The sequence below is a fragment of the Gnatocerus cornutus genome, chromosome 9, assembly GCF_029298725.1.
Source record: "Gnatocerus cornutus isolate USDA-ARS CGAHR chromosome 9, icGnaCorn1.1, whole genome shotgun sequence".
NCBI lineage: Eukaryota > Metazoa > Arthropoda > Insecta > Coleoptera > Tenebrionidae > Gnatocerus > Gnatocerus cornutus.
This window is the reverse complement of record NC_142241.1, coordinates 7,236,330-7,257,256: the sequence shown is the minus strand read 5'-3', so window position 1 is coordinate 7,257,256 and position 20,927 is coordinate 7,236,330. Positions and strand designations below refer to the sequence as shown.

The following is a 20,927-nucleotide window of genomic DNA, read 5'->3' as shown; positions in this document are numbered from 1 at the left end:
AGCGCGGCTAAATTCCAGAAAACGAGCGTTTTTTAAATATTTTTACAAAAATACCTAGTCAATCTTTCATTTATTAATACAAATATATTCCTTCTTTTATCCGTCGATTTACAGCCAGGATAGCATGCCACGTGACGATGACCTCAATAGCCTAGAATTTAAAGATTTCTCACCATAATTAAATCCTCAAAAATGAACTTACCATGATGGCAACGGACGTTAAGCTTGTTGCGACGACAAGTGTGAAAATGCCTTTCATACGGAATGATTCAAGTAATGTGACCCTGTTGTAGAAACAACTCGAGGTAAATGCGGTTTCATTTGTACAATGTTCCGTTCCATCAGGGCAACAACTGTCAGGGTAAGCACCCTTGTAACTATGCCACGGTGAACCACAACACTGGAACTTAAACCCATTCATAACCCTTTTGTAATTTCACAATTATCTTACTTTTCTCTGGAATATATCCGTCGCAATTTGAATTCTCATGCTTTTGTTGGAGTTCTTGTAAAGTGTTACAAGACCCATATCCAAGTTGGATCTTATCATTGTCGAAATAGTAAAGCATGCATACCATAGAATTAGTACAAGTAGGTAGCATACGTACTAAAACAATAAAAAATGAGAAGGTGAACGATAAAAAAAGCGATTTACAAAGGCCAAGAGTTTTCGGTGAAAAAAAGAAAAACCATGGACTCCAATTGCGCATGCGATGATATTTAGTAATAGAAAAACAATGAGGAAGAGCTTCACAAGGAATGGAGCGTTTGCAATGTTTTTTGCTGTGGATTCCTCTAACATAAGAATAGTGTCTTCGATGTCATGTGAGAAAATTAATATGATGAATAGGGCGGAAAACCCTATCTGAAACAAAACGTGAAAGTTTTGAAGAAGAAAATTATCATTACCAGTTTGAAGGTCACTATAAACATGCAAACTGAAACTTGAGAGCCTGAGACTACGTCGAAAAAGCTCCTGCTTGAAGTGATAGACGTCGATTCCGGAGACTTCATGTTAATACAAAATAATTTGACAAGACGGTGTTGACAATTTTTTACCCGGCGCACCCATCGTTTTTATTATTTCTCATCAAGAATACAATCAATCAGTCGAACGCTTTCTCTAAACGCACAACTGTTTTTCTTGAGTATCTCGTCAGGGAATTAGCAGAAAATATTAATAAACACTGAAAACAGCAATAAGAAGTTTATCAGCATGTGAGAAGGTGAAGAATACCGATATTACAACAGTCACAATCGCCACAATACCAAACATGATCTTCTGACTTTTGTAATATTGAACCAGTTTTTCAGTACATCCCATATAAGAGTTTGCAGTCGTACAATTCGATGATTCGCAACAACTCGCGGGTATATCAGCGCCCCAATTTGTTACATTCTCTAAACCACAACATTTTATCTAAAACTGTTTTTCAAACCAAGAAACATCACCACGAATTATACTTCTTTTTGTATTGTTTCCACTTGTGCTCCATAAGATTTACTGAAAATTTGTTGAAAAGCGACCTTCGTTTTTTCACTGTTCATTTGATAAGCAGTGTCGAAAGCTAACACTGCCAACATTAGCTGGATGATTGCCATCACCTTCACGATAAAGACAAACTGAGAAATTAATTTTTTTGCAAGAAATACTTTACAAATTCAAACAGCCGAATTTTTTTCTTTATGAGGGTTAGAGCGCTAAAGATAGGAAGAACGGAACAGATGCTTCCAGTGATGATACTGACGATACAGTGGGTGCAGAGACGTACGTCAACTCGGTTGTACTTACGAAAAAACGCAATGGAAAAAGACATTGTAAAAATTGCCAATATCTGAAACTCAACTTGTGAATAAGACCGAGCCATGGCAGCTTTTACTAAGAAGGCAAGAAGCAATAACTCGAAGACCACAATGCGAAACTTCATATTGACAGTTTTAGACAAAAAAATAAACTGAATTATATGTAGAAAAATTTATTAATGATATTTAAATAGAAAATGGTGGATGCGCCGGGTTAAATACCTCAATCCTCGTCGTTGCTATCTGACGAACTTTCCGAATCGTACTCTTCATCAGGATATTTGTTTTTGTACCTCGCCAAAGTTAAAGCCACAATAACTGAACCAACCTAAAATCACTTTTTTTGAGAGATCCCAAATCGAGTCAGCTCATACTCCCATAATTCCAAAAATGATCGACTGAAATTCCACTGAACTGTAACAAGATTTAAAATTGTTGTACAGATAAAGACAGTTTGTCAAATAAGCTCGACTAAGAATGCAGTCTTCTCCTTGATACTGTTCTTTGCAGCAACTTGTCGGAATTCTTATTCTCCAGAACTCGCGGCCGGTTAACCCACAACATTTAGTCTAAAAAAGTCGTAAAGAAAACTACTTGGACATTTCTTACTTTGAGTTGTATGTAGTCAATGACCGTGTGATTTTCGTCGCTTCCATCGGCAAGAATGCTCCACTCATTTGCGAGGCCGTACGAAAAAGAAGCGTCTCTTCTTGTTTCGTTCAGTTCTTGCATTTTTTCCGGGTTTTGTTTGTTACTAATTAGAAATACTTCTCTCAAACGATGATCTATTATAGTTGCAAAACTCTTTGTATAAAACCCCATTCCCACTGCTGAAGTAAACTGACATGCCGTAAACACCATCATGTTTATGGCTGCCTAATAAGGAAAATGGTGATTACGTTTACAGATTCGTTATAAGTTTACCGAAAAATTAACTACTGGGAATGTGTGCAAATATACTGCCCCCATAAAACCAAATAAATTTGTGAGAATAACACCAATTTCTATCATGTTTACGAACATGGTCGCGAAATTGCAAGCCAAGAAAAAAGAATGGGACCTGCCGATGACATTCCAAGGCAAAATTTCGTACTTCTTAAACTGCAATAGACAGTCATTGTTGGTTTGAAGTAACATTACGCTTCCGACCTTAAAATTTACAAGTTGTTGGAGAATAGAAAAGATAAGATTACCAGTTGGAGGATGATCAGGAGGAAAAGGAGATGGCGGAGGAAATTTACGTAAACTGCTGTGTTCATTTTGTCGGAAATTGACAAGAAAAAGTTTCAGTTTCTATCGAGATAAAGAAGCCAAAAAACAAACATCAAGTAGACTATTTCCCTTTACTCTTTTTTAACTTTATTGGATGTATTTTAACAATAATGTAACAAAGTTTGAAATTTTCATTTTCCCTTTCTTTTATTTTTTTTTTAATATGATATGCAAAAAGTCTACTTTGTGTTTCTGTTTTTTCGAATTTCTGCAAACTTTCCAATTTATTATTTATTTTTTTGTCTTTTTCCGGAAACCGATATTTCTGAGAGTGCGCAGAATTTGCACAATTTTGAGTGGATTTTTTTAAATTTAAATGAAGAGAACCATTTGAAAGAAAAACACGAAAAAGTTTTTTTTCATTTCCGGTTTAAAAGTGATTATGCGTTTTGTCAAAATTCGACGTTTGCAGTGTTGCCAACATTAGAAAAAAAATCTTGTAATGTTGCAGTCAATTTTCTGAGGAATTTCTCTTTCCTCTTCAATTAAATTAAGCTTAAAGCGTTTTATGATTATTGTAAATAAATAATTTAGTTTCATTTGTTTTCTTGAACAATAATTCCGACTTTTTTTCAGCAGTACCAACCAATTTTTGAAATTTCCGCTAATGTCACCAAATTGTAAAAATAGAATTAAGTAAAGAAAACTTATTGGATATACAGGGTCCGGCAACACTTGTGTCCACCCCCAAAATCGTCTTTAATTTTAAAGATAAAATTTTGAAAATTTGCATACGCTCACAGTTGACAAAGCTCTAGAAGCTGACGTAAAAATTTGTTTTTTATCACTGATAGTTTTGGCGTCGCGACGCCTTAAAAATGTAATTGTTAGGTAATTGTGAGGGTTTGTGATATCAACCCCTAATTTAATTTTTTTTCAATATAAATATGTTAAAAATATCTGAGTTATTATTTTAGATTCAATGCAAATAGTCTTCAAAATTTGAGGAAAAAATGCTGTTTTATCAAGTTAGTTTCCAATTTTATTATGTCAAAATTGGGAACTACGTTTACACCCATCTGTCAACATCTTGTGTCACAAATGACATCTATTCTTTGGCTCGCTTTAGATTGTAACAAAAGTGTTACTTGGTGAAATTGTCACTTTGTCGATGTTAATTAACGATTTCTGGTGTCCATAAAGTGCAACATGCCCGTGGTAATCAAAATTAACCTTTATAAAAGTGAGTGAAGTGACTTGTGAAATTTTGGTGTAAACGTAGATTGCCGCTGCACTGTCATAATTTTGAAAACTAACTTGATAAAGCAACGTTTTTTTCGCAAATTTTAAACACAATTTGCATTAGATTTAAAATAAAAACTCAGATATTTGTACCACAGTTATGTTGAAATAAAATTGAATTCGCGTATATTTCCGCAAAAACTCAAAAATCGCTAAAAATTATACTTCTTAGGCGTCGCGACGCCAACCAAACCGTGATAAAAAAAACAAATTTTTACGTCAGCTTCTAGAGCTTTGTCAACTATGAGCGTATGCAAATTTTCAAAATTTTATCTTTAAAATTAAAGACGATTTTGGGGGTGGACACAAGTGTTGCCGGACCCTGTATATCTACTGATTGCGATACGTTAAAATAAAATAATAACCGTAGTTTCGTTTTATTTCTTTCTAGAAATTTCAGCAAAATAATTTTCCCGCCATGAGTAGTTCACGTTGCAATGGCATAGAGTGCAGCACAGTTGCTATGTTTAGAACGCTTGCAGTCGTCAAACATTAATAAAAAAAGAATTTTTAAGGTAAGCGAAATAATTCTCAGTGTTTAAAATGCGTGAGGCTCTCATTTCGTGTCATTTTTTGTGCACACAAACAATTATTTCATAATTTTCGTGATTCTGTGTCTAACGTGCAACCTTAGAACGCTCAAGGATAAACGTCCATTTCCCAACCAAACGGTGTCAGAAAAACACTTTAGAACGATTTTTTCATAATGGCGCTAAATATAAATAAGTGTAAGTTTAGGTTATGTTATTTCAGTAATGGAAGAGGCTGCTACCGACCCCTTGGACATCTCCAAAGAGCCGGAATTGGTTAAAGGTACGCGTGGTTTTGTGGCTGTCAATTTGGTAATTTACTTGTTACAGACGCGCAAAAAGAACTGTCAAAAGCAGATGTTCTGGTTTGTGGGGGCTGCCATGAAGTCTTTCACTTACTGGATGAGTTCCAGCAACACAAAAGCTCAAATGAGTGCACCAATACATCAGTGCTCAAATGTGACACTGAAGAGAAGTCCCAAATATGGGGCTTCACATTGTGGAAAGTCAAACAAGTAAACACTTTTAAGAGCAAGGGAGAGGAGCTCCCTTGCTCATGGGAGATTTACCAGAACTGGACCAAACTGGACCAAATTGAAAAAGATTTGTGGATCACCGCCGGACGGACGTTACAAGTTATGAAGAAAATTGCCATGGGAAAAATTAGCGTTAGAGAGGAAAATAAAGAAAAAGATCCATTAGCTATCGACGACGGTATGTAAAAAAAAGTGAGGTTTTATTATTATTAAATTTATATTTTTAGGGATGGTAGCGAATGAGGCGGCTACCCCCAACATTATCAAGAGTGATGTCTTGAAAAATATTACACTTTTACAGGTCTGTTTAAAGTTGTGTTTCTTTAAATAAAATGTCTGTGGTTGTAGAGCCCCAAAACGGGGGTAAGGAGCGCCAAAGTCCATGAGAAAGAAGAGTACAATGTGGAAAAAATTAAAGGAAAACGTTTTAATCCCAGGAAAAGGTGCTGGGAGTACCATGTAAAGTGGGAAAACTATGAAGAGTAAGTAAAACTTCCCTGAGCGTACTGAGAGCGTTTTCTTAACTTTGTGTATCAAATATCACTCTGTATATCCATAACTCCAGATTGACGTGGGAGCCTCTAGCTCACCTAGAAAACTGCAAAACTCTGGTTCAAGAGTTTGAAGATAAAATCAGAGCGGAGAAAGAAATGAAAGATAAAGACAAGCCGCCAAGTCGGGGACGTGGCCGGCCGAGGTTGAGTTCTCAGAATCCAGGAGCTGTGAAAATAATTCAAAAGAAGCCAGTACCGCCTCCATCCGGGTTAATTTTATCATCTCCTGAGGGGTGAGTTACTAATTATTTCCAGACCACCACTTACCCTTTTTTAGGCGGCCGCAGCGCACTAGTAAACAGAAGGCTCTCAACCAAGTTAAAGCTTGGTGTGGTAACATTTCCGATGAAGAAGGGGGCGTTAAACGACCATTTGATGAGGACGGGGAAAGTGACGATTCGTTTGAAAAAAAGATGAGATTAGAGGGAGAATCTGAAGACACGGAAGAAGACGAACCGAAAACACCGCTTCGCAAAATTGCCAAAATCGTACATACGTACAATAATGGAACAGGGAAGAAACTCCCAGATAATGTTCTCATCCCTGACGCTAAAGGTGTGGTCAGGATTAGCCAGAAACAATTACCTTCGTTAAGTTCGGGGGTTTATATCATGTCGAAGTCGTCTGGAATTATCAAGCTTGATCCTACAGCGTCAAAAATTGCCACAAGTGGGGGACAAGCGATTGTGAAAGTTAGTCCAAAAATTGGACAGACGCAGATTAAGATTATTAAGAAAGAAGATGGAAGTAAGAGAGTTGTGCAGGTGAAAGGTCCTGAACCACAAGCGGTCACTCCAACGGTGCCTCCTATAGCTCCAAAACCAAGGATTATCCAACAAGTAGCCAACAGAACTCCTGTAGCAAAAAAAGAAGTGAAGAAGGTCGTCGAGTCGCCGAAGCCTGCTACCCCTGTGAAACCTCCAGAGAAAAAAGAAGAACCAAAACTACCACCTACCGAAGAAGACTCCGATGATGGTATCCCAGAATTGGAGTTTCCAACTGATATGCCCTTGCCTCAACCTGAGAGTCCACCTGGGGACTTCATCCTGGACCCTTTCACAGGGAAAGTCGCTGGTGTGGAGTACCCAGACCCTCCACCTGCGACTGTAAAGAAAGAAGAGCCAAGCCTGGACAATATTGTTAAGTTGGCTGCAGCTGACATCACGGAGGAAGATCTAAAGTCTGACAATGAGCCTGCTAATGCAACGGTTACGACGCTTGCGACAACGACCCCAGTGACAACTTTGTCTACTGTTACACCTACGTCAACTCCTAAAGCGAATCAATCAATTCTGAGCACGGCAATGGTCAACTCTAATATCCTCCAGAAAACGCTACAATCTCCCGCGCCGCGTCCCAAAACTCAACCAAGGATAATAAACCAAGCAGTAGCTCGACCTAGAACCGCCATCGCATCTGTAGTCAAAACAACTCCTAAACCTGTCATCACCCCTACACGAACCAAACCAGGAATACTCCCTAAACCCAAATTCAACATATCTCCCATGGCTCCTGTGAGGAACGTCTACTCAAATATGTCAAAGACCAACAACGTACCGAAGAAGACCTCACCGTTGTTCAAACCGAAGATAACCACGCCACAACCGGTCAAGAAACCACCTCCAAAAATCATGTCAACTCCCAAACCGTCGATCAGTATGCCGACATTGGACGAAGATCCATCGCCGGTGGTACTGGCACCTAAAGTTGTGCCAGAAGTACCAACTGTGGAAGCTGATTTGTCCACTTTTACGTTGGCAGCGACCGACCGTCCTATGTTTATCACAGGGGATGATGGGACAGTGTACCAAGTAGCGGGGCAAAACGAAGAGGGACAGACGATATTAGTGACGCAAGATAGTGATGGGCATCAACAATGTCTACTAGTGACAAGCGAGGCGATCCAAGAAGAGGTGGAGCAAGTCGGTAACCCAGCCGAAGTTTTGATGGAAGTACAGGAACCCGTGGAGGTAGCTGAAGAGCAGCCCTTAGTTGCGCAGTTTATCAGGACGGAGCCCCCCAGTCCGGGTAAGCAATCGCAAAGTCTACCAAAAATTTGTGATTATCTGTTTGTTTTGTTTCAGGGGGCACCCATAAAGTCGTGGTGATGTTACCCGATGGCGACATGATGGTGACGCAGGTCACACCTGAGGAGTACGCAAGTTTAGAGTTAGATAAATAATTTTGAGTTTAGATTAAGGCATGGCGGATTGCGATCTTTTCCCTGTTTTTAGTTTTCTTCTGTTGTGTTATGTTGGCATTTACATGTATTAATAAAACTTGAGACGATGATCAATGCAATGCAACATTTTCAAAGGTTATCTGTATATAATCTCGATTAAAATTTTTTTCACATGTGTATGGATAGTGATGGACAAAATATATAGAAATTTAGTAAACTGCTGTTATTTGTCCCGAAACTATTGTGACAGCTTTCAAACTAACATGGATAGATTGCCGTTGGTACCGAGGAATGAGGACCACGACGTGTTGTACGTCTTCAGAGATGTTTTTCAAGATGTTCTCCGAGTACCAGAGTACCCAAAAAACGTCGCGGGGAACTATGAGAACTACCAGATTGATTTAGAGTTCCGAAACGCTCAAAAAACTGGACTTGATACCATTAAAGTGAGTAACAACTTCCAAGGAACAAAATTTTTTATTTATTCTGTGAGGTGCTTCAAACTTTGGATGCGAGTCGGGACAACATCACCAGCGTCGAAAGAGAAATCTTAACTTCGCACGCTCAAGCTATAGTCAACAAAAATGACTGTGCTCCATTTCTCGAAGAAATTAAACTGAAGAGATTCGGACTTTTTACAAAACTATCAAACGAATCATACGAACTCATCCAAAAAAGCGACTTTTTTCCTAATTTTGTTCAACAACGTTTAGACTTCACATACAACCCACAACTTCACAAGTGTAAAGCATGCAAAGAACCACAAATTCAATTTTTACCGGTAAAAAAACTCACAAAAAACGTTCAGCGCAAAAATCCTCTAGATCCACCACCACAAGTAGTGCCATCCTTCGAAGCCGAACCCAAGTGCATCGTCTTCTACAACTACGAATTGAACAAAGTTTACAGGGTGTGAATAAATTCTTCGTATCGCTCCACTACCACGAATTTTGCAGGAAAAATTCAAGCTTCGCAACATCACTAAAACCTCCCAAAGTTTTCAATTTCGGAACTTCCCAAAAAGCAGCGTTTTTCACCTACAAATGATATCAGATTCGTGTAAACTCGCTCCAGGAATGTTTGCTGAGTTCGTTGTGAGCTTCCATCCCGAAATGTACCAAAATAGATACGAAATTATTACATTCAAGACCTCGACAGGGGTAGACGTCACCCTTGATGTTATAGTTTCACGGGATTCCCCTAAACTTGTCTGCTACGTTTTAAATCCTTTTTTTCCTTCAAAAAGTGTAAAAAAAGCAGCACTTGGAAGCCGGTTCTTTGTGGAGCAACGGCAAAACTCCATCAACTTCACAATTGATTGTGGAACTTGTTTTTTAGGGAGTTACTCAATAATGTCCGTGATTATGAAAAATGAAGGGTCGAAAGGGAAATTTTTTATTACGTCGGAACAAGAGTGGGTTTTTGGCGAACTTGAAGTTTGTACAACTGTTTAACTTAATATTGGTAACTTAAGATTGTAGGACAACGCCGTTCGCCAAGTCGAGTTACATCATGGTTGTTTCCATGTTTTTCCTACTTTTTTTGAACTAGAAGAGAAAGAAATGGGTGAGCTTTGTGTTGTTTTTGTGCCAGAGAAATTAGGAGTTTTCACGGAAAAAGTCTTCATGATTTGTGACAATAATTGTCACCAGGAACTTCAACTTTTGGGGAATTCAATATCGTTCCGCAGTTCTTTTCTTAGGGTTAACGTAAAATTCTTACGTTTCGCACATGATGTTTCATCATCAGTTTTAGATGTTTTTGGTGGAAGATACATTTTCGTATAAGAAACATGCTCTTGAACTCAGTTTAACTCCTTTTGAACGATACACACTTCTGTTTACTATCACGAACGACAGGTAACTAAAAACTCTTAAAACCACTAATTTTTGTAGCCCTGTTTATTTGGAGTACTACTGGATACTCGCTGCTGATAATAAAGAAGAAAGCTACAAAAGAATGGACACGGATTGGATCAGTGTTGACTGTACTGAGTTTTTACCGCCTTTTAGTGACACAGACGTAATGATACAACTTACCCCAAAGACTAACGATGAAGGAACGTATTACATATATTTGAGGTAATTCACCTGAACAGGCATACCAAATTGATTAAAGTTTGTGCGTGAAAAACATCCCCATAGAGTCGGTTAAGCCGGGAACATTTTTAACATACGGTCCTGACGACAAATTGGCTTTTCTTCCTTTTACCGTACCTAAGGAGACGGATAATTTGTTACCCAAGGTTGTTGATGACCATGTCCCCTTTGATTACTTATTATTTGTTTAGTTGGTAAACGTGCGCATTTTCGAACTAAGGATTTTTTGCAATGTGAAGAAACCACTAGTTCCTTTTAGTACCACAGAAAGGTAAGTAAGAGTTTCACTAACTTGTTACCTAATTGAAGTACAGACAAGAGAACGTGGAACCAGAAGACCTCTCAGATCCTCGAACCATCATGTTGTCTAAAACATTTCTTAACTTCGGTCACATTCCAAAAGGTGTTGAGATCTCCAAGAGTTTCTTTGTTAGGAATTTAACCGAAAATGAAATCGATTGGAAAATTGTCGAGGTATTTCGTAAAAACAGTGACATCTTTCTGCTTTTATTGCCAAACTACCTTAATCGCGCCAGTGGGACTTTGAAAGGATATGAGAAGAAAAAACTTGTGTATAGTATCAAAGCTAAAGTAATCACCTCTTTTTAGTATCCAACTATTGCAACGCCCTTTCCAGGAATGTTTCCAATCTCTTTCTATTCTTGTCCTTTTTTCATCCTCCAAGTCCACCGGTCACAACTTCATCGCTGAAACTATATGTGTCGTAACGTACGAAATTTCTGAAGTAAAGATCTCGATCAGAATGGCCAACAACACGACAATTCTTTGTCCCAACTTCAGCTACGTCGGTTTACCAACCTACGATAAGATCTACGTTCACAACGAAGGAGTACTAACTGGTTGTTTTTACTTCTTAAAACCCACAGGGGCGAACTCCGACAAAATTCGCCTTAGATTTCAACCGCAATCTGCGGTGGTTCCCGCAGGTACGACCATTGAAGTCGTCGTGGAAGTAGTCGCCTTAGAGAGTGGAATTTTCGAGGACATTTACGTCCCATGTTTTGTTGGCGATCCTGACAAACTCTTGACTTTAATAGTGATTCTATCGGCGGCTACGATCAGCGTTCATTTTTACCTTCCCTGTGATGAAGGATACAAACGAGTTTTGTGGCCCGCAAACCAGTGCTTGGACTCAGTTTCGGTAGGGGCTCTTTGTGAAGCCAAGCTATTACTTGATGGTTTTAGTGTCCGGGAGAGGATCGGTTGGATGAAGGACAGTGGGACTACTCCTTCTCAAGTACTTCTCATGATGAAGCTTTAGGAGAGCTCATCGATGGAAATTCTGTGGCGATGACGTATCCCACGGTACGGATGAAGCCCATCTACGTGAAGAACTGTGACAAAAGTTGTAAATATGCTTATTTAATTTTTATCGCGTTTGTTCAGGTGCGAAACTGACTTTCCATGTGGAAAATCTCACTCCTATTAGCGGGCGGTTTTTAGTCAATCCCATTAATTATAGTCCTGAGGAAGAGTGCTTTAGCCACATCCTAGTTAAAGCCAAGACACGTCCTCCTGGTTAGCACCCCATTGTACCCGTTGATTTTAAAATTCTTTTAGAGGTGTTTTGGGAAAAGGCATGTTTAGAAGGACATGGAATTGTCGTTGAAGCGGAGCAAGTTTCTGGTAACATAATCGATTACGAAGTCATTGAAATTAACTTATGGATTTACGCCAACACCTGGGGGACATATTTGGAGGAGATGATCGTCGAAATTAACGATCTTACTCCTTTTTGCTTTAACTTGTTGATAGAGGTCCTGGGAATCCCTCTTGAATTTCCATTCGCTAAAAATACAACTCTTCCTTGCCCCACACTTCGGTACCTATTTTCTCATCTTTTGAGTTAGTTTTGAGTTTTATTCGTAGTATCGGACATGTGTCGTATTCCTCCAAGACCACCACAAAGGCTTTCAGTGTCATCAACATTAGCAATGTTCCCGTCATTGTCAGTTGGTACGTTTTTACAGACGCTCCGATCGACGATACATGTTCTCTAAACGTGCTACTGGAGTTTGAGGAGGATCTTCCAAAAATCACAGTTCCGAAGACTTTCTACGGGTATAAATGCTCTAAATATATCTCAGTGACTCCTTCTGAGATGGTAGTAGAAAAACAATCAACGGTGATGGTGTCAGTTGAGCTAAACACCAATTGGCTTCCTCCAAGTTCCCGAAAAACTAATCTTAAATTCAATTTGATTGGTTTTATTAATCTGACTGACAAAGATAAGTAAGTTTGTTGATTGGTTAGATGTATTACATTCAGAGTAGGTTTAAGGAAAACTACTTTAAAAGAGACTGTGGTGCGGATTTTTCTACCGCGAAACTAGAAATGTTGGTAACACTGGAACTTTCAATAACGCAAATAGAAGTTTCATGTGACGAAACCACTATCAATGTCTTCGTGAACGATATTCTTTTGAAGAAAAAAAAGTTCCCAGAAGTTTATCTAGTGTTAAGAAATGTCCAGAAGAGTACTGTTGAGTTTACGTTAGAAATAGACCAGCCCTTTCAAATTTGTGCAGCCCGAGCTGTACCTACAGGAATTCTAGACCCACAGAATCTATCTTTGGCGAGCAATGAATGTTTGCAGGTTGGTACTCCTTGTCAATTTTATTATTTTATCCTCTTGTAGGTTGTAGTCACTTGTCATTTTTCCCAACAAGATTTATCTGAGTATGCGGATATTTTGTACCAAGATAAAGGGCAGGAAGATTACATTAGTGTTATTACCAGAGATTTGAGTGTCTACCAAGAGGGGATTTACCGACAGGTGTACCAATACAAACATGCAAAATAACAATTTTTTTAGGTAATACCATTTCAGGTCCTGCTTCATTTTCCACATATCAAGGTTAAACCAACTTTAATTCAATTTCAACCTTGTTTACTTTACAAAACGAGAAAGGAAGTTATCTCGATTTACAATATGACAGGTATTTTTTCACACTGTTGCCAACGTAAATTACTTTCGCAGGTTCTGTTATACTGTTTGAAGTTTTAAAAACGACCAAAACAGAAACCATCGAAGTTTATCCCAACATTGGGGAACTCCCTGCGAGTACTGGACTCAACAAACAGTTTATAGACATCGGTGTGTATTTCACCCCAACTCGTTGCAAGCTACACGTTGAAAGTCTCCGAATTTTGACAAACATCTGCCAGTATTACGTCGACATTCCTATTTCAGGTACAGGTACAAATAACGAGAAATTCAATCCTGACTAATTTATTTTTATAAATTTGGCAATAAAAAAACCCACTGAATCCACCCTTTGTCTGGGTCCAAACCGCTGTAATTTTTTCAATTGGTTGTCACTAAGTTGCGTCCCTTTTAATCCCGGTCCTGCTAAAATCGGAGTGGCTTCCTCTAATCGGACGTTGAAATTTTTTAGAGCCCAAGTTACAATGCCTTCGTTTTCAGCTAGAGTCACAGTGCAGGTGCTATATACTAAAGTTCCGTTAGTTTTTAATAGTTGGACAGCCTGAAAATTGTGACTAAATGTCAAGTTGGTGTAAAATAGGTATTACCGTGGTGAAAAGTTTACGTTGTAAAGGGACGTAAGAGCGGAGAACTTTTCTAGTGATCGTGTTCACTAACTGCGGCCGTTTTCCTAAAGCACTGCAAGGTGCGTCTAGGAGAATTCTATCAAAAGTTTCATTCCCAAAGCGATTCTCAAGTTTAGTGGAGTCTGCTTGGAGTATTTCCACTTTGGCGCCGAAAATATCACATCGGTGTTGCAGTTGTGCCACTTTTGCTGGGGTCTTGTCAATTGCTACCAACCTACCCTAAATAAAAATGTAGGATAGCCAATCGCAAGTCAGAGACTTAATACTTATTCTTTCAAAACCCACCTGATTTTTTACTAAAGCGGCAATATGAGTCGTTTTATTTCCCGGGGAAGCACACATATCCAGAATTGTTTCCCCAGGTTGCGGGTCAAGGACGTGAATGCAAATTATTGAGGGCAAATTTTGCAGGAGTGCCAACCCTAAAGGTAGAAAATTATCCCCTAAAGACGGGCAATTAGAAACGGTTTCAAACATTTGGATGGCTACACCCCTGAAACACGGAATTTTTGGTGGGAAATTTGAACATCATGGTGTACTAACGTTTCAGGTTTTTCACAGAATAGTTGGTAACGTTCCATTTTTGCTATTCCATTGCCTACTAATATTTTATCGCCATCGTATTGTTTAGATAAGCCCTTTTTGCAATGTTTTTCCACATCAGCGTAAACACTAACGTGCTCCCCCACTTGTGTGCCTTAAAAAAACAGTAATCTATTTCTTTGTTTTGTTCATTAATTATGTACCTCCCATCATCGCCATAACACCTGGTGCATAAACGTGGGCACCTCGTAAAACGGCCGCGGCACATATCGGATCCACTATAATTTCTTTCTCATAAATTTTTAATTTTTCCGCAGTAGAGGGGTGGTGAACTATAATCGCATCGTCGCAGTGGGCGTGCTTTTCAACTCTTGCTTCGAACCCCAAACCCTTCAACAAAAACTTTTGAGTCCGGTCCTGTCGTTCTAATTATTGTGATGACTAATAGTGAACGCCCATGATCGAAATTTGGTTTGTTTACAGTACGCACCCGCATATGTTTCTGAATTCGTTCTAAAACGTCTCCCACGTTGCTTTTCAAAGTGTTGACCCTAAAAGAAGTTATTTTTGGGGTCTCACACAGCCACGCCGTCAATTCCTTTTGAATCTGAAATTCCGCGCCATCAGTGTTACCACTACTAGTGTCAAACTCCCTGGTTACCTCGTTGACAGTTGTTTCTTCGTCATCGCCGAGTTCCCACAAGATCCCTTCGTGGAAATCGTCACCAAAGGGCGACTTTGGGTATGGCATTATCCTTGAACTGAAGACAACTTGGGTGTAACGTGAAAATCCCGAATTCTACCGGATTTCAACACTTACAGGTGCACTAGGTTAGATTGTTTTGATTGGTAATATCAGGTCACGTGAGTAGGGGTGACCAATCACAAGAACGATAGCCCAAGACGTGGCATGAACTACGAATCTCTTTCACGTCCGCCATATTGACGTACGACGACTTTTGGGAGGATTGGTGAATGTGATTGCGTTTCTTTGAGTGTAAAGTGTTATTTTAAAAGAGGTATGTGCGAAATGGGGGCTCAAGGGGTTTGAAACACGTCGAGAAAAGCGCGCGCGAATAACTGCGTATTTGGCATTGTTTTAACGCCGGGTCTTCGTGGGGTGACTAAGTGACAACAAGTCAAATCGGCGTTTTAGTATTTTCGGGGCGAACCTTAGGAAGTAAAGCTACGTGGGCGTCGAGACAAGGGTCGGATCGCCCAACTTCACAGCTGATATTAAATCAATATGTCAATTTATTTAAAGATTAATAACCTCAGAATTACTTGTCTCTTTGTTCTAAATATAACTAAATGTGCAAGCATCTGCCGATGAATAATTTTAATTTGATTTTTAGGTTATCTCACAAGCAGCCACCATGGGCAACGTGTTTGCGAACTTATTTAAAGGCCTCTTTGGCAAGAAAGAAATGAGGATATTGATGGTAGGATTAGACGCTGCTGGTAAAACCACAATTTTATATAAACTTAAATTAGGAGAAATTGTTACGACTATTCCCACTATTGGTGAGTACCAAAACACTGTGGACCTTGACCCCATTACAATTTCTTTTTTTTTTTTCAGGATTTAACGTCGAAACTGTAGAATATAAGAACATCAGCTTTACAGTGTGGGACGTCGGTGGTCAAGACAAAATTAGGCCGCTATGGAGACACTATTTCCAAAATACACAGGTATAAGATTGCGGCAGTACCGTAACCAACACAATTTCCATGATTAATGATCCTAAATTCGCGCCCCAATTAACAGACTTCAAATTTCGCCCGGTTGCGCACTGTTTAGCCACCGCGCCCTCTTTCGTCCGAAATGATCATGCTTTTGATGACGTCATTAATCGCGTTTGATTTTCGTAAAGTGGGCAACAGGTGGCTTAATTTACACAGAAATGTAAATAATCACAATCGGTATCTATTCTTGACTTTGATTAGTCACGCTTGATTCGATGCGATTTTGTTTAACAAGAAATGTCTAACAAATGTCAAGTTTTGGTCGTACTTTCTTCAATTTTTTCTCTTTAAATTGTTATTTTTGGCCAGTTAACGAGTTCTGCAAATAACTCCAAGTCATGAGTAATCTAATGTTTTGATGGCTGTCATAAAACGCTATCGTTGATGGATATTTGAAAATGCGTTTTTTTGTTACCGAGTGATGATATAATTGAAAAAAATGTGTGTCGTGGCATGTAAACTTTTTTCGATAGCAAATTATTTGTTCACGTTATTTACAGTATTAAGTTGTATGTTTCAGTTTTTGTCTTTTGTTTTGAAATATTATCGTTAAAACTGTCAATTATTGATCGAGACTGCCATTTATGATTCGATTCACTTTCAAAATATGTAAACTCGATGACTCATTAAATTGCGGCAAGTATCGTGACGCATATTGTGATAAAACTGCCGTCATCAAATTGTAGTTGGTGATTCCATTGATAAATGTCAAAAAATTACGTCCGAAATTAAAAAGTTTGACGACAACACTGATTTTTTGTAGTATTTTTTTCCTCGATTTCGAAAAAATTAAGATGAAAGTGAAATTTTAGTATTACAGAAGAAAGAGAATGAGTTCAAAATTTGAAAAAAGCTTGAAGAACACTAGAAATTTTTTGAGAAAACTAGAAGACGTTTTAACAATACATGAAGAATTTTCCGCGGTGTTTCACGAAGAATGCGGTTAAAACCGCTTTTATTTTTGCAGGGCCTAATCTTTGTAGTGGACAGCAACGACAGAGAGCGTATAGGAGAAGCCAAGGACGAATTGATGCGCATGTTGGCCGAAGACGAACTCCGAGATGCTGTCTTATTAATCTTCGCAAACAAGCAAGATTTGCCAAACGCAATGAATGCAGCAGAGATTACGGATAAGTTGGGACTACATTCACTGAGAAATCGCAACTGGTATATTCAAGCAACTTGTGCGACTAGCGGAGATGGCTTATACGAAGGTCTCGATTGGCTGTCAAACCAACTGAAGAATGCCAACCGTTAAAAGTGCAGTGTTGATTAATTTTTCATTTTTGTTCAGAAGCAATCACTTAACAAAAAAAAATGTGATTGGGACTCTGTCAATGTTACTATACCATATGTTGCAATTACAACTGTCACATCCACTGTTTGTCGAACATACTCTAATAAATTCGTTCAACGTGGTTTTGATTTTTTTTAGGGTCGGTATGACTGACAAACAGGAGGGCACTACCCAGCCATGGCACTCTTTTCGTTCTTATATCGGTACTTTTTTTAAGGTGTATTTATAGCTTGTACAGTAGTTTTCGTGTGAAATGTTGTATTTGTAACATATGGTAGGTTCCATGTTCATTATAGGACATCTTTTATTGAGCACAGCTCAAAACATTTTATTGTTTATTTTCTGGTTATTTTTCTTTCTTCCATTGATTACCGTAATTCATGTTTACGGCTAGCCGTTTTTTTGAAGTAGTTTCTATTTTCATTTTTGACAAACAGAGGAGCGCATGGATTTATAAAAAAATAAATAAAAATATATAAATATTGGCTGATCAGTCTCGTGAACATTCCCGTTTGTCATCATACTGTATTATGAAATAAATTTATATTATTAACTTATTGTCTTATAATTTAATAAATTTTAATCAACATGTTTTCTTTTATTGTTACATTTTTTGAGACATTCGACAACACACGAAACATGTTAATTAAAATCGTTCTGTGTTTGGAGATCTGCATCAACTATTGGAATTCTGTACAATGGTCGAAAACGAAAATTGTTTTCCGCTAATAATAGTTAGTTAATTATTATAATTACTGAAACTATTTTAGGTATCGCTTTTGCGATTATGTATGAATGTCAATCATGTGAAATATATTGTATTGTGCTTGATTGGTAAAAGATTTATTTTTAATGCTTCTTGTGACATTTTTACCTATTGTCATGAATTGAGGAAAGCGAATGTGTGACAATACAATACATATTTTTATTTAGATTTTTTAAACATGGTTGAAGACAGTAGTGGATTGCAGTTCCGCAAATAAATCACATTTCATATGAAGACTTTTTATTTTTACGACGACAAACAACAGACGCCCACTTAATCTAAAAAGTTATTACAGTGCTAAAATAAGAAGATAAGAACAGGCGCCAAGGTAAGTACCACAAAATATCAAAAACGTGGGCGAGTACTTCAAGGATCATTACAGGAATCTATTTTTTGTTCTACGCATCACCGGAACGAGTCGCTCGTGTTCTGCTTTATAGCAAACTTATTGGGAATTATTTCTACGATCGTTGATAAAAAAATACTATTGTTTTGGATTACTTTTATTTATAAACAATTAAATTACAATGCGAACAATAATATGTATAATCGGAGGATTACAGATATTATCGTTATCAGTTCTTAAATTAATTGTCTCATCAATTTTTTACGTCCCACTTCAATGAAAAACTCGTGCTTGGAATTAAGTATTTTTCGAGGAAAATTACCAGTTTAATTATTTATTGGATTAATTAATTAATATTTCGTAATTGAAAAGAGTTATCGTGTTTTGTTTCGGTATTGGAAAATTTCTTTTCATGATTTACGTCACCGTCACATTTGCTGTTGACTTTTCGTAAATACTATTAATTAAAATTGGTTCAATTATAAAGGTGACGCATTTACCGCCTTGCAATATTATACAATACAGAAAATGAAAACATTTTGGAGACTTCTGTACCACAGAAGCAAAACGACGTAATTTTCGGAATTTATTGCAAAGCATTTGTCTAGACTTCATACAAAATACCACAATATTTTATAGCTTCTAATTCGATTTGATTTAAAAGAGATAACAGTTTCACTTAATAAATGTGTTTGACCGCTAGGTCCCCTTATTTCATTTTGTTGGCCTAAATACAAGTATTTTATAAATGAATTTAATCTTTTATTAGCTCGTAAAATTTGTAATCGTCAATGTTTCTCTATTTATTTTTGCAAGAGGTCTCTATTTTTACCATAATTCAATCAAATTTTTATAGCACTGAAGAATTTGGCACCGCGGTTCGAAAATACCAATATTTTTCCAAAAATAAACAGTCTTTTACAACTTCGTAAATATCCAAGCACTAGAAAATTCCATTTTACGATTTGACAGAAAAACGAGCTAGTCTTTAAATCAAAGTTTGTAGATAATGAGCGATTAGTATAATTCCATCGTTAATACACAGGGTGCTTATGCACATTGACGTCATTTTCGCGCAACCACTCTTAATTTAAACCACCGCCGATGGATTATTTATTACTTTAATTGACGTTGGTAATGAAATTACGTCGTTGTGAACAATTGTTGAATATGTAAGCTGTTCTTAGTCACATCGTCTAATCCTGCCTCAATGTCAAAGAATGGGCAGAATTCCGCCAAGTGTCCACTATCTGGCACGTTTATCAATCCATCCAACGAGTTGAGAAAAACAATTAAGCGAGCAAAATAATTAAAAATGCACTCAAAGCACGATATTAGACAATCGTTATAAATAAAACTGACACAGCCTTTAATTGGGAGCGGAAAAACGGGGCCCCTCGCTGTCTGCCAACACCAGACAGGGAAGTATGGACATATAGACGGGGAAAAGCTTAAATTTTATGAAAATCGCTGAATTTTTTAATTTTGTGGCGGTCTCGTGCCGTGGCGGTAACCAAAATGCGTGTCCATAATGTAAACGTGAGTTTTCAGGGTGTCGACAGATGTTAATTACATCCCAACCGTGTTTTTCATGATCTCAGAAATTTGCTTGGTATTTCCTGCATTCTAGTCATCCATGGCTCTTCTCCTCCTTCACCGAAATCAAGTTAGCTTTTCCGGTGATTAATTACGTACAGTAGTAATAAAAGTTTCTAAATTTTGGAATTTTTATAGTTTACGAGAATCCTCTCTGAGCGATTCTTAATTTGTGTTTAATTAGTGTTTTAAGCGGAAAAAAAGTCATTCAAAGTTGAGAGTGTTCTGTTCATCAAATTTAAATTGAAATTAATGCGTTTAGATCGTCCATTTATATTTAGAAATGTTGTAAAGCCTGAATTGGTATTAATTATTTAATTCGAGCGTATCGAATTGAGCCTTAATGACGATCCGTCATTGTGAACTTTTTCCCTGAATTCCGTGAGAAAGCGTTTTCCTGAAATAAATCCCGTCCAATTACAGCTCTTGAGCAGTGGCGTAACTGCGGAATTTTAATTAGGTGAATTTAATAAATTCCCGCGAAAATCCAGAGGCGGATCGTCATAAATATTCATCGCGGCTTTAGCACACAATGCTCGAATGTGGAAAAATGTTTACGTAGGTGTTGTGCACTATTAGCGCGGGGATGATTTATGGGGCCCTCGCGACGGGCGCCGCTGGCGGGGGGCCGCGTCGCTTTCTCGGAATGTCCCCCCCGATTATGCACGCTCATTTTTATTATTAATAAAGCAAAGGATAAACACTGGCAGGTATAATAAAGCGCTTAACAATGTCTGAAAAATCCCGGATCAAGGACGGTCCCGGCTTTTGTCGAGGGCATTTTTATGGTCGCCGGGGCCGGTTATTTATCGGCGGCGGCGG

At 38.0% G+C, this 20,927-nt stretch overlaps 6 protein-coding genes across 8 annotated transcripts; 3 read left to right on the top strand and 3 right to left on the bottom strand.

The window, feature by feature from the left end:
• Window positions 1-53: 53 nt before the first annotated feature.
• Window positions 54-1,072, bottom strand: LOC148168377 (uncharacterized). The gene is made up of 5 exons (XM_088046200.1): window positions 1,069-1,072; window positions 656-1,008; window positions 452-607; window positions 203-406; window positions 54-151 (listed from the first exon to the last, which is right to left on the bottom strand). The coding sequence occupies exons 1-5, from the start codon at window positions 1,070-1,072 to the stop codon at window positions 74-76; spliced, it is 795 nt and encodes a 264-aa protein (XP_087902326.1). The 3' UTR covers window positions 54-73.
• A 34-nt stretch (window positions 1,073-1,106) lies between these two features.
• LOC148168376 (uncharacterized) lies at window positions 1,107-1,602 on the bottom strand. The gene is made up of 3 exons (XM_088046199.1): window positions 1,465-1,602; window positions 1,238-1,420; window positions 1,107-1,187 (listed from the first exon to the last, which is right to left on the bottom strand). The coding sequence occupies exons 1-3, from the start codon at window positions 1,600-1,602 to the stop codon at window positions 1,107-1,109; spliced, it is 402 nt and encodes a 133-aa protein (XP_087902325.1).
• Window positions 1,603-4,745: 3,143 nt separating this feature from the next.
• On the top strand, window positions 4,746-8,336 carry Chro (chromodomain-containing protein chromator). Its single transcript, XM_088045911.1, has 8 exons — window positions 4,746-4,832; window positions 5,071-5,130; window positions 5,178-5,561; window positions 5,611-5,684; window positions 5,732-5,865; window positions 5,949-6,170; window positions 6,215-7,965; window positions 8,022-8,336. The coding sequence occupies exons 2-8, from the start codon at window positions 5,073-5,075 to the stop codon at window positions 8,117-8,119; spliced, it is 2,721 nt and encodes a 906-aa protein (XP_087902037.1). The 5' UTR covers window positions 4,746-4,832; window positions 5,071-5,072; the 3' UTR covers window positions 8,120-8,336.
• Window positions 8,337-8,382: 46 nt separating this feature from the next.
• LOC148168374 (deleted in lung and esophageal cancer protein 1-like) lies at window positions 8,383-13,555 on the top strand. Its single transcript, XM_088046198.1, is given in 17 exon segments — window positions 8,383-8,565; window positions 8,613-9,029; window positions 9,076-9,828; window positions 9,875-9,978; window positions 10,015-10,200; window positions 10,238-10,364; window positions 10,410-10,476; window positions 10,556-10,809; window positions 10,856-11,374; window positions 11,458-11,575; window positions 11,626-11,757; window positions 11,800-12,061; window positions 12,109-12,471; window positions 12,513-12,834; window positions 12,877-13,014; window positions 13,054-13,177; window positions 13,219-13,555. Coding segments are annotated over 17 exon segments (4,320 nt in total). The 3' UTR covers window positions 13,470-13,555.
• Window positions 13,556-13,608: 53 nt separating this feature from the next.
• LOC148168373 (tRNA (cytosine(72)-C(5))-methyltransferase NSUN6) lies at window positions 13,609-15,105 on the bottom strand. Its single transcript, XM_088044644.1, has 7 exons — window positions 15,016-15,105; window positions 14,845-14,961; window positions 14,558-14,744; window positions 14,355-14,508; window positions 14,097-14,304; window positions 13,773-14,030; window positions 13,609-13,692 (listed from the first exon to the last, which is right to left on the bottom strand). The coding sequence occupies exons 1-7, from the start codon at window positions 15,103-15,105 to the stop codon at window positions 13,672-13,674; spliced, it is 1,035 nt and encodes a 344-aa protein (XP_087900770.1). The 3' UTR covers window positions 13,609-13,671.
• On the top strand, window positions 15,085-17,518 carry Arf1 (ADP-ribosylation factor 1). Of its 3 annotated transcripts, none has more exons than XM_088044645.1 (4): window positions 15,085-15,176; window positions 15,710-15,878; window positions 15,937-16,046; window positions 17,068-17,518. In XM_088044645.1, exons 2-4 carry the CDS (start codon window positions 15,731-15,733, stop codon window positions 17,356-17,358), a joined length of 549 nt encoding a protein of 182 aa, XP_087900771.1. In that variant the 5' UTR covers window positions 15,085-15,176; window positions 15,710-15,730; the 3' UTR covers window positions 17,359-17,518. The 3 variants fall into 3 exon arrangements, with proteins under 3 accessions (XP_087900771.1, XP_087900773.1, XP_087900772.1); XM_088044647.1 differs by having other exon boundaries at window positions 15,096-15,185; XM_088044646.1 differs by lacking the exon at window positions 15,085-15,176 and adding an exon at window positions 15,197-15,373.
• Window positions 17,519-20,927: the final 3,409 nt, after the last annotated feature.